A 12,998-nucleotide genomic window follows, 5' to 3' on the forward strand; every position below is an offset into this window, starting at 1 on the left:
AGGTGGCGCAGTCTAGGGATGGCTAAGAGCCCTAGGATCTCAGGGTGAGGCCTGTAGGGTCATCTAATCTCAACCGCTGGGTGTAGGCCTGTGCTGGGCTGCAGTGGATTCATAGGGGAAGCGGTAAGAAAGCAGTCTTTTTTATGTCTCATCTTCGGATTCTGATCCAGTAAGTCTGTAGTGGGCTGTGAGAATCTGTATTTCTCAGATACTGAACAAGTATCTCAGGCACTTCCTTTCTGATTATAAAATAATGTTTCCAGCAGAAAATTTGGCCATATGTAAGATAAACTCTCTCTCCATGTATGTTTGAACTTCTTATCCTGGAAAATTTCAAACTTACAATGAAAGCAGAGAGAGTAATACAATGAGTCTCCACAAGCATTCATCATCAGTTTCAACATTTATTAGCATCTTGCTTCGTGTATTTATCCCCCATACTCTTTTTCCTTTGGGAGTAATATTCTAAAAGCAAATCTCAGCAATCATGTAATTTTAGCCTTAAAATCTTCAGTGTGTAACTTTAACAGATAAAACACACTCTCTTAGTCTACAACAACCCCCTTACCTAAACCTGTTTCTTTTTCTATTGTTCCTTTCTACATTAGCATTTTTTCCTTCAGCAATTATTTCATCACCTTGATACACAGTTTGTACATGAAAGGCAAGAAAAATACATAATTTTTTTGTCTACTTACTAATGTTCAAAATAAGGACAGTCTCTAGATCCATCCACGTCTCTACAAATGACCCAATTTCATTCCTTTTTATGGTTGAGTAATATTCCATTGTATATATGCACCACATCTTCTTTATCCATTCATCTCTCGATGGGCATTTAGGTTGCTTCCATGTCCTGGCTATTGTAAATAGTGCTGCAATGAACATTGGGGTGCGTGTGTCATTTTGAATTACGGTTTTCTCTGGTTATATGCCCAGGAGTGGGATTGCTGGGTCATATGGTAATTGTATTTTTAGTTTTCTAAGGACCCTCCATACTGTTCTCCATAGTGGCTGTATCAATTTAGATTCACACCAGCAGTGCAAGAGGGTTCCCTTTTGTCCACACCCTGTCCAGCATTTGTTGTTTGTAGATTGTCTGATGATACCCATTCTAACTGGTGTGAGGTGATAACCTCATTGTAGTTTTGATTTGAATTTCTCTAATAATTAGTGATGTTGAGTACCTTTTCATGTGCTACTTGGCCATCTGTATGTCTTCTATGGAGAAATGTCTATTGAGGTCTTCTGCCCATTTTTTGATTGGGTTGTTTTTTCAATATTGAGCTGCATGAGCTGTTTATATATTTTTGAGATTAATCCTTTGTCCGCTGGTTTGTTTGCAAATATTTTCTCCCATTCTGAGGGTTGTCTTTTGGTCTTGTTTGTACTTTCCTTTGCTTTGCAAAATCTTTGAAGTTTCATTAGGTCCCATTTGTTTATTTTTGTTTTTACTTCCATTACTCTAGGAGGTGGATCAAAAAAGAACTTGCTGTGATTTATGTCAAAGAGTGTTCTTCCTATGTTTTCCTCTAAGAGTTTTATGGTGTCCGGTCTTATATTTAGGTCTGTAATCCATTTTGAGTTTATTTTTGTGTATGGTGTTAGGGAGTGTTCTGATTTCATTCTTTTACATGTAGCTGTCCAGTTTGCCCAGCACCACTTATTGAAGAGACTGTCTTTTCTCCATTGTATATCCTTGCCTCCTTTGTCATAGATTAGTTGACCATAGCTGTGTGGTTTATCTCTGGGCTTTCTATCCTGTTCCATTGATCTATATTTCTGTTTTTGCGCCATTACCATATTGTCTTGATTACTATAGCTTTGTAGTGTTGTCTGAAGTCAGGGAGTCTGATTCCCTCAGCTCCGTTTTTTTCCCTTAAGACTGCTTTGGCTATTCAGGTTTTTTTGTGTCTCCATACAAATTTTAAGATTTTTTGTCGTAGTTCTGCAAAAAAAAAAAAAAAAAAAAAAAAAAAAAAAGTCGCTGGTAATTTGAAAGGGATTGCATTGAATCTGTAGATTGCTTTGGGTAGTATAGTAGTTTTCACAGTATTGATTCTTCCAATCCAAGAACATGGTATACCTGTCCATCTGTTTGTGTCATCTTTGATTTCTTTCATCAGTGTCTTACAGTTTTCTGAGTACAGGTCTTTTACCTCCTTAGGTAGGTTTATTCCTAGGTATTTTATTCTTTTTGTTGCAGTGATGAATGGGATTGTTTCCTTAATTTGTTTTTCTGATCTTGCATTGCTAGTGTCTAGGAATGCAAGAGATTTCTGTGCATTACTTTTGTATCCTGCAACTTTACCAAATTCATTGATTAGCTCTAGTAGTTTTCTGGTGGCATCTTTAAGATTCTGTATGTATAGTATCATGTCACCTGCAGACAGTGACGGTTTTACCTCTTTTCCAATTTGTATTCCTTTTATTTCTTTTTCTTCTCTGATTTCCATGGCTAGGACTTCCAAAACTATGCTGAATAACAGTGGTGAGAGTGGACATCCTTGTCTTGTTCTTGATCTTAGAGGAAATGCTTTCAGTTTTTCACCATTGAGAATGATGTTTACTGTGGGTTTGTCGTAGATGGGCTTTATTATGTTAAGGTAGGTTTCCTCTATGCCCACTTTCTGGAGAGTTTTTACCATAAATGGGTGTTGAATTTTTCAAAAGCTTTTTCTGCATCCTTTGAAATGATCATATGGGTTTTATTCTTCAGTATGTTAATATGGTGTATCACATTGATTGATTTGCATATATTGAAGAATCCTTTCATCCCTGGGATAAATCCCAGTTGATCATGGCATATGACCCTTTTAATGTGTTGTTGGATTATGTTTGCTAGTATTTTGTTTAGGATTTTTGCATCTATATTCATCAGTGATATTGGTCTGTAATTTTCTTTTTTTGTAGTATCTTTGTCTGGTGTGGTATCAGGGTGATGGTGGCCTCATAGAATGAGTTTGGGAGGGTTCCTTCCTCTGCAATTTTTTGGAAGAGTTTGAGAAGGATGGGTGTTAGCTCTTCTCTAAATGTTTTATAGAATTCACCTGTGAAGCCATCTGGTCCTGGACTTTTGTTTGTCGGAAGATTTTTTTTTGTTTGTTTGTTTGTTTTTTTGTGAAACGCTGGCCTCTCAATCTTGTGGCCTCTCCTGCTGAGGAGCACAGGCTCCGGACACGCAGGCTCAGTGGCCATGGCTCAGAGGCCTAGCCGCTCCGTGGCATGTGGGTTCTTCCCGGACTGGGGCACAAACCCGAGTTCCCTGCATGGCAGGTGGACTGTCAACCACTGCGCCACCAGGGAAGCCCTGGGGTATCTTTTTTGGTGAGTTTCAGTGTCTTCCTGTCCATGATTGTTCAGCAGTTAGTTGCGATTCCGGTGCTCTCCCAACAGGGAGTGAGCTCACGTCCTTCTACTCCGCCAACCTGAACCAATCTTATGGATTTTTTTCTTAAAATATAAGTGTTTCAATTCATTATAGTCATTTTCTTTTTGATGCTTCCATATTTGATGAGTTTATTCCTGTGTGCTTTTGACACAACCCTATCGTTTTTAATAGTTTATTTTCTTTCTGTCTCATTAAGAAATCCTGGCCTCATCTTGTGTGTGTCCTTCCTGCTTCTGACTTTATTTTGCTATTTCTCTAAGAAGTTTTGGTTTCTTTTAGTGGGAAATAGTTTTTAAAGAACAGAATCTGGATTCTAACTACTAGTATTGCTTCTAGGTGTTTTCAGTGCATAGATGAGAAAAACATAGTTTTTAGAAGGAGAAAAATAGGTCATGAATTAATACTGTTATTTCCAAGTAAAACTTAAGGTCACTGTGCTTTCACTTCTTGGGTTTTATACTTAAATTCCTTCATCTTAAAAATGTTGTTTTCTAATTACATTAACAAAATTCCCTCTATCTTGCTGTATTTTACAGTATCAACATAATACTTTCAAAATAAGACTACAACAATTACTACAAACCATAAAACTACTAAATGCAGTCTTAGGAATACACAGTCAAATGAGTTAAATATTTTCTCTGTGTGGTTATGCCATGGGCTTGATATATAACTAAGATTACATCCAATTGTTTTTTCAGATTTTAGGCATTTTTTCCCCTTTATTTGTTAATGATTAAACATTATGTGGTTCCCAAGTCAATGGTATAAGACAAGGTACATGCAGAGACTATTATCTTCCCTTCCTTTCCCCTTCATTCTGTTCCTTCTTTACTCTATAGGTAACTATTTTTATTGTGATTTTTTTCCTTTGACCCATGAGTAATTTAGATATATTGCTTAAATTTCCAAATATTTGAGGGTTTTCCAAGTATTCTATTATTGATTTCTAGGTTACTTCCATTATAGTCTAAGAATATGTTCTAGATAATTTTAATTCTGTTAGATTTGTTAAAGTTTGTTTTAGGGTCCAGAAATTAGTGTGTCTTGATGAGTGTTCCAGATGTACTTGAATGCATTTAAGTGTTGCTGGGTAGAATGTTCTATGAGTGCCTGTTAGGTCAAATTGATTGATAGGTTTGTTTATGTATTCTGTAACTTTATTGTTTTTTAGGGTCCTATTTTTTCTACTACTGAAAGATGAGTGTTGAGATCTCCAACTGGAATTGTAAACAGACTTCAGTTCTGTGAGTTTTTGTTTCACATATTTTGTAGCTCTATTTTAAGTGCATACACATTTAGGATTGTTGCCTTCTTGATGAATTGACCCTTTTCTTATTATGCCCCTTTTTATCCCTTATAAGTATTCCTTGTTCTGAAGTCTACTTTATCTGAAATTTCTTGTTCTAGAATCAGTTTTAAAAAAAAATAAATTTATTTATTTTATTTATTTATTATTTTTGGCCGCATTGGGTCTTCGTTGCTCTGAGCAGGCTTTCTCTAGTTGTGGTGAGCCAGGGCTACTGTTCGTTGCCGTGCATGGGCTTCTCATTGCAGTGGCTTCTCTTGTTGCGGAGCATGGGCTCTGGGCGTGCGGGCTTCAGCAGTTGTGTCTTATGGGCTCTAGAGCTCAGGATAAGCTGTGGCGCACAGGCTTTGCTGTTCCACGGCATGTGGGATCTCCGCGGACCAGGTCTGGAACGTGTGTCCCCTGCATTGGCAGGCAGATTCTTAAGCACTGCTTCACCAGGGAAGTCTGATGTGTATAATTTCTAATGAGAAGTTGGTTGTCATTCTTATATTTTTTCCTGTGTATGTAATATGTCTTTTTTTTCTGGCTGCTTACATAATTTTTAAAAAATTTTCAGTCTTATTATTGTGTGTGTGTATGTGTGTTTTCTTCTGCTTGGGGTTTTTTAATTTCCTAGAATCTGTAGGGTTATAGTTCAAATCCAGCTAAGAAAATTTGGCTGTTTCTCTAAACATTTTTTTCTGTCTCCTTTGAAATCCAACTTACACATATTTTAGACTACTTAATACTGGAGTCACATTTGCCTGTTATTTTTGTTTTGTCTTGTCTGCTTTTCTCTCTGTGCTTCAGTTTGCATAGTTTCTATTGCTGTCTTCAGATGTACTGATGGTTCCTATGGCAGTGTCTAATGCGCTTTTACTCCCATCCAGTGTATTTTTCACTTCAGATATTGAATTGTTCATTTCTAGAGACTCCATTTGCAACTTTCTTATATCTCCCATTTTTCTTATGGTCAGTTTCCTTTACATTCTTGAACATATTTATAATAGCTGTCTTTAAGGGAGTCATCTGCTAATTCCGTGGTCTATCTCTTTTCTGAGTCTGTGGCTATGCACTTTTTTCCTCCCCTGGTTATGGGTCATTTGCTTGCTTCTTTGCCTGCCCAGTAATTATGGATTAGGTGATGGACGTTGTACATGTTTGCTGTCATATGCTGAATTTCCTTGTTACTCCTTTAAAGAATATTGGGCTTTGATCTGGCAGAAAGTGTAATTATTAGTGGATTAGTTTGATGCTTGCAAGGGTTGATTTTAAAGTCCTGAGCAGCCTTTATTGTAGACCTGATTGAAGATACACCATTGACGCATGATCTTTCTTAGGACTCGACCCAATGCCCTCTGTATCGTGAAGCTGTTGCACTCTGCTTCTTGGGAACGTGAACTACTCGCCCTCTGTTGAGTTCCAGGAATTGTTTGGCCTACTGCTTTTCGGTCACGAGAGTTTCACCCTTCCCCTAAGCAGGTTAGTACTTGGTCAAAAGTCTAGGAGACCCTCCTGCAGATCCGAGGAGCTGGCTATCTCTGAGCAGCTCCCTCTTCTGTAGTACTCTGCTGTGTAAAGGCCACCTTTGCCTTTCTGAACTCTCACCTGTCTAGTAAACTCAGTGAGGCCGCTCTGGATTCTGTTTCCATGCCCTTTCCCGGGAACTCTCTCTAGGAAGAAAGCTGGGGCAATTGTGGGGCTCCCCTCCCACGCCCACGTTTTCCTCTTCTTGCAAACACTGCCTGTCGTCCTACATCGGAAAGCAGTTGTTTCATGGATTTTGTGTTTTCCTAGTTGTTAATGGCTTGAGGGAAGCTCTTGGAGCTGTGAATCCTTCATGTGTGGAAGTGGAAATCTCCCCCTTATGCATGGTTTGGCCCTACTCCTTGATGTTTCAGAGTTTGAGGAGCTACCTTAATGTCATCCGGGGGTTTCTTTTGCTATCCTAGGTGCTTTGCTTTTGTGAAAGGATTGAAAATCAGTGTGGCTGCTACTGCCATCTCGCCCTAACTAGAATTCTCTGTGTATCTTTTAAATTACCCTGACATTCCTCTCACTTGGGCTTGGCAACTGCCCTGAAGATGGACACTCAACATGGCATTGCACTTGGTTGGCTGGTTTTGTTCTAAGAAATCGGAGGTATTTCCCTTACCCCAGGAATGGCTAACATGTTATCATCACCCTAAGCATAAACTGTTGACAGTGGTCATTTCATTTACTTCCAGATTATTCGAACTGATCCTGTTGGTGTAAGCTATAAACACAGCCTACGGCCAGGAGCCCAATGACCTATCACTAACCCAGTGTGTGACATGTGACCAGTCCCTTCTCATTATTCATTTGTATGTGGCACTGTAAGGAGGACCAGGCCTGCCCTCGGGAGCACAGAGCTTGTTAAGGAAGGCAGATATGTAGAGCTAACTAGAATTCAGTGTAATTTGTGTCCATTGAGAAGCCCGAGCAAAGGTGCTTCCTTGGCCTTTCTTTTCACATCTGAATAATGGAAGGGAAGGAGCAGCAATTTGCCTATTGTTCTGGGAAGGTAGGATTTTGCAGAATGATTTGGGAGGCCTAGTGGGCCAGTCCTCTCTAGCCTCACTTCAACAAATGTAGTTCTGCTTTTTCCAATTTTATATGTTATGATGTAAGATTTATTTCACAACAGGGATTCTGCTGCTGAAAAATGGACAAAGAACAGGTAGAAGAGGGGTCCACACTTACCTGTGCACAGAACCTCCTGCAGTGAGCGGCCTGACCTTTCATCTGTGTGTGCGCACATACAGGCCTGGCGTGAGCTCCACTCCTTGATTACGGCTGAGGAGCCCCAGCACCAGGTCCCGGATTCCAGCCTTGGGAGTTCTGAGCTGAGACGGATTAGGATGCCAACGCTGCCTCTGGCACGTGGCGGTGGACGGCCCAGGGCAGCTCCTGACCTTCTTGCCAGTTTCCTCACCAGTAAGTAAGTTGGCGGTACGCGCCTACACAGGTTTGCTGTGCTGTTTTACGTGTGAAAGGTCCAAGTTCATGCCACTCATACAGGTCTCGGCTCCTGCCGTGACTGCTGTTTCAGTTCAGGGTCCCAGGGCCTCCCATTAGAGGTGATCCTTGGTTCAGTGTCGGTGAGCCTGTCCTTCCACTGACTGGGCAGTAAACCAGGTGAATTGTGCCTGCTTTCCTCGTCAGTCTTGTAGACTCTTGGGATATGGCTGATACTACCCTGTATGTGCAGGGCAGAGTTTATTAGCCTCAGTCTCCAGCAGAGGATGTATACTCAGGATAAGTAGCAGAGCTGGGGGCTGCAGTCCCATCGCTGAAGGCCAAGTGTAGCTTTGTATGGTGCCTTCAGCATAAACTGAGTCACAAGGACTCTTCAACAGTGACAGATCAGCTCTGTGGGCAGGACTCAGCTAGGCCCATAGGGACCTGGGTCTTGGTAAATGCTGTTCAAGGACACTAACCAACAAGAGATAAAACGAGCTTTGTAGGGAGGGGTTAGAAAAATGCAGGAAGAATTATAAGCAATACAAGTTTATTACTTTGGAAACAATCCCCCCCAAATGATGCCTGAACCTACAAGGTACATAAAAATGACCAACAATATCTTAAAATAATAGAGCTGACGGTTAATTGTCGTTTTTCCCTCAGAACAAGTGTGTGTTCAGCTGGACAGTAAATTACAAACCATATCAAATCATGTTAAGGCAGATGATAAGTCTGGTTGCATCAGTTAATGACTCCCGGGAAAGTGATCTTGTGGCAGCTGGGTGTTCTTCCTCCCAGCTGTGTGGTCAGTTGGCAGGAAGGGGCAGTCCTGGAGGCAGCAGGTGGAGACCAGGCCCTGCCTGTCCTGTCACTGCTCGTTCTGCTGACCCTCTGTGACTGAAGTGGACACAGAACCCTGGCCCTTGTTGACATCACTGATGCACACCCACTGCCCGTCAACCGACTCCTTCCACAGGGTCACCTGCAAGCCAGCACACACATCCCATTACAGGTAAGTATCCCTGCCCTTACCTCCCTGCATTCTCTAAAGAGGGCAGAGATCTCCAGCAAGAACTACAGCTCACAGTCTTGTGGGTAAAGAGAGCACTTACCTTGGTTCCCCTCACTGAAATCCCACCAAAATGAAAGTAAAGGAAAAAGTATCCACACAGAGTAAGAAAGGAGGAGTATGGACAGTGATGTCATGAAGATGGTGACACAGCTTGTTCCTGGCTTCACTTTCCCTTAAAAGAACTAACAGCTATTCATAGAGACACACCACTGAACAAATCCTACAACACAGCAGTGAAGCTGAAGTGTCCTGCACTATGGACACTGAGACAGACTGCATTAGAAGGTAAGAGAAGGGGCCACATGTTGATCCCAGCATCCCTTCCAGGGGCTGGCACACTACCACAGGGAGCAGCCTCCCCTGAGGCTCTGGCCCCTCGAGTGAGAAAAGAGCCCCGGGTGACATCCAGCACCTGTTCCCCCCTCCCACTGCACTGTGGTCATCAATTTGCAGGTGCTGATACTCTGGTTTTGCTCCACCAGGATCGCAGCTGAATCTGTGAGGCCCAACTGCTGAGAATTGGATTGTGACCAGAGAGGGCTTCCAACAACCAGCACTCAGATCTCCACAGCCTGAGTCCCTACCTGCAGGGCCCAAGTGAGTCTGTTCTGACAGGGAAGCTGGGGCACAGGTAGGCTTCAGTCCAGACCACAAACAAAGTATTAGTAACCTTAAAGCTGCTTCCCTGGAAAGCACCAGTTCATAGCTGCACTTCCTACTGAATACAGCCTTTGGACTGCCCAACCAGCGAAGCCACACAGCCAGTCAACAACCCTGCTTAAGGTAACACAGGAATAGAAAGCACTGCTGGTGGCATTCACTGTCTGCATAGCAAATCCGGTGGCCTCACCTGACCAGGAATTTAGTGCACACTCTTGACTCTTCAGCTCCCCCCAAAATAAGCCATGCATTCTGGATCCCATCCTGCTGTGTACTGCCAGGGCAAGGAAGGTAATTCTAGCCTCACCTACTGCTGAGTCGAGTAGCCAGTCCTGACTGTCTAGCAAGCCTGACCAGAGAATACAGGCAGCTGTGAAGCCAATGCTCCAGCCTCACTGGTGCAGGGAAAGAAACCAGCTGTCCTATCTACCTGATCTCAGCCAGTGGCATATTCAGAGTTGAAAAAAGTGCCTCAACCCAAAACAGAACTTAATAGCAGGTCCTTTCAACCTAAGAACACTAATAGGAGAGAAAGCCTGAAACCCAAATTGAGCTGACTAGTGAAGAACTGTACTGGCACACTTTCAGAGGTACAATGAATTCTTCGAAAAAGAATTCAAAACAGGGCCCACTGTCAAGAAGCCCACTTCCAATCTCTTGCATGCCTATAAACTAACAATGAAAAATCAGAAAGAGAAATTAAGGAAACACCCCCACTTATCACTCAAACAAAAAGAATAAAATACCCAGGAATAAACCTACCTAAGGGGGCAAAAGACCTGTATGCAGAAAACTATAAGACACTGATGAGAGAAATTAAAGATGATACAAACAGATGGAGAGGTATATCATGTTCTTGGATTGGAAGAATCAATATTGTGAAAATGACTATACTACCCAAAGCAATCTACAGATTCAATGCAATCCCTATCAAATTACCAATGGCATTTTTCACAGAACTAGAACAAAAAACTTTACAATTTGTATGGAAACACGAAAGACCCCCAAATAGCCAAAGCAATCTTGAGAAAGAAAAACAGAGCTGGAGGAATCAGGCTCCCCAACTAAAAAGTATACTACAAGGCTACAGTAAGCAAGAGAGTATGGTACTGGCACAAAAACAGAAATATAGATCAACTGTACAGGATAGAAAGCCCAGAGATAAACCCACGCACCTATGGTCAGCTAATTGACAAAGGAGGCAAGGATGTACAGTGGGGAAAAGACAGTCTCTTCAATTGGTGCTGGGAAAACTGGACAGCTACATGTAAAAGAAGGAAATTAGAACACTTTCTAACACCATACACAAAAATAAACTCAAAATGGATTAAAGACCTAAATGTAAGGCCAGACACTATCAAACTCTTAGAGGAAAACAAGGCAGAACACTCTATGACGTACATTACAGCAAGATCCCTTTTGACCCACCTCCTAGAGAAATGGAAATAAACAATGGGACCTAATGAGACAAGATTTTGCACAGCAAATCAAACCATAAACAAAACAAAAATACAACCCTCAGAATGGGAGAAAATATTTGCAAATGAAACAACAGACAAAAGATTAATCTCCAGAATATACATGCAGCTCAATATCAAGAAAACAACCTAATCCAAACATGGGTGGGAAATCTAAATACACAGTTTTCCAAAGAAGACATACAGAATGACAAAAAACAAAAGATGCTCAACATCACTAATCATTAGAGAAATCAAACTCCAACGAGGAATCACCTCATACCTGTCAGAATGGCCATCATCAAAAAGTCTGCAAACAATAAATGCTGGAGAGGGTGTGGAGAAAAGGGAACCCTCCTACACCACTGGGGGGAATGTAGATTTGTAGAGCCACTATGGAGAACACTACAGAGGTTCCTTAAAACACCACAAATAGAGCTATCATAGGATCCGGCAAGCCCACTGCTGGGCACACGTCCGCAGATAACCATGCTTGGAAAGCCAACACTTGCACATTCACTGACTACAGCAAGACCTACAACAGTCAAGGTTTGGAAGCAACCACAATCTCCATCCACAGGCGAATGGAGAACATGTGGTACATAGATACAATGGAATGAACCCCCAGGCATAAAGAAGGAAATAATGCCGTTGGCAGCAAGGTGGATGGACCTAGAGCTCACACTAAGTGAAGCAAGTCAGAGAAGAACAGATATGATTTCACTAAAAACTGACAGGCGTGAACTAACGTACAAAACAGAAACGGACTCACAGACGTAGAAAAGAAACTTAGGGTTACCAAGGGGGAAAGCATGGGGGGAGGGACAAATGCCATGGTTGGGATTAACCTGTACACACTAATATTTATAAAATGGATAATTAACAAGGACCTTCTGTGGAGCACAAGGAACTCTACTCAACAGTCTGTCATAACCAATAGGGGAACAGAATCCGAGAGAACAGATATATGTATCTGCATAACTGAAACACGTCACTGTACACAGGAAACAAAAACAACACTGTAAATGTACAACACTCCAAACTAAAATCAGAAGTAAAAATACAATACAATAAAAAGAGAAAAATGCCTCCTCTATTCCATGTTGGCTTGGGGAACCTGGGCAGCCAGCAACACAAGGCTGGAGTGTTCTGGGCCTGAGGGAGCTGGGGAAGATGTACCAGCAAATGAGCCCCCCTTGGACCTGGAGTGTCTAGTCCCCTGGGGATGTCACCACAGTCTCCACTGTCTGGGAGGTGGGCAATGAAGTAATGAGATACAAGCCCTTGGTGTTTGTGCTGACACATTCCACTAATTCACAACCTAGGAACACGACTTCCCCTTAGGCTGTACATGCAGGTGTAACCAGAGCTGGGCATGAAAAAATCCTGCCACTTTTTGGCCGTTTCCAGTAACAACAACTTTAAAGCAGGTGCTCAGGGGAACTTCATATTCTCAAAGCCTGTAAGCCTGTAAAGACACCTGCCATCACGAAATGCCCAGAAGCAGGTAATAGGAAAGGAATTCAAAACAGGGCCCAGTTTTACGAGGCCAATTTCCAGAGGTACATTTTACTCATAGTGTTAAAAAGAGAGGCACATGAAAAGATGCTGAATATTCCTAATACTAGAGAATTGGAAATCAAAACTGCAAGGAGACATCACTTCACACTACTCAAAATGCCATGAACAAAGTCTACAAACAATAAATGTAGCAGAGGGCATGGAGGAAAGGGAGCCCTCCTATGTTTTTGGTGGGACTGCCATCTGGTAATAACTACTATGGAGAAAAGAATGGAGGTTCCTCAAACAGTAAACACACAGCTACCATATGATTCGGCAGTCCCACTCCTTGCCACATACGTAGATAAAAGTATAACTGGAAAATGTACGTGCACCCCTATGTTCATAGCAGCACTATTTAGAATAGGCAAGACATGGAAACAACCTAAATGTCTACTGACAGAAGAATGGGTAAAGAATATGTGCTACATATATACAGTGGAATTATTATTATAAAAAAGAATATAATATCATTTCTACCAACATGGGTGGACGCAGATATTACATCAAGTGATGTAAGTCATGATGAGAAAGACAAATACCATATGATACCACTTACATGTGAAACAAAATATGACACAA

General features: G+C 41.6%; 1 protein-coding gene across 1 annotated transcript in view; it reads right to left on the reverse strand.

The window, feature by feature from the left end:
- Positions 1–8,197: 8,197 nt before the first annotated feature.
- The window catches only part of SEC13 (SEC13 homolog, nuclear pore and COPII coat complex component), a 47,277-nt gene continuing 42,476 nt past the window's right edge, over positions 8,198–12,998 (reverse strand). Inside the window, exon 9 of the mRNA XM_060110180.1 lies at positions 8,198–8,649. Coding sequence (XP_059966163.1) covers positions 8,536–8,649 — 114 coding nt within the window. The 3' untranslated portion in view covers positions 8,198–8,535. The remainder of the gene's footprint in view (positions 8,650–12,998) is intronic.

The sequence above is a fragment of the Mesoplodon densirostris genome, chromosome 10, assembly GCF_025265405.1.
Source record: "Mesoplodon densirostris isolate mMesDen1 chromosome 10, mMesDen1 primary haplotype, whole genome shotgun sequence".
Taxonomy (NCBI): domain Eukaryota; kingdom Metazoa; phylum Chordata; class Mammalia; order Artiodactyla; family Ziphiidae; genus Mesoplodon; species Mesoplodon densirostris.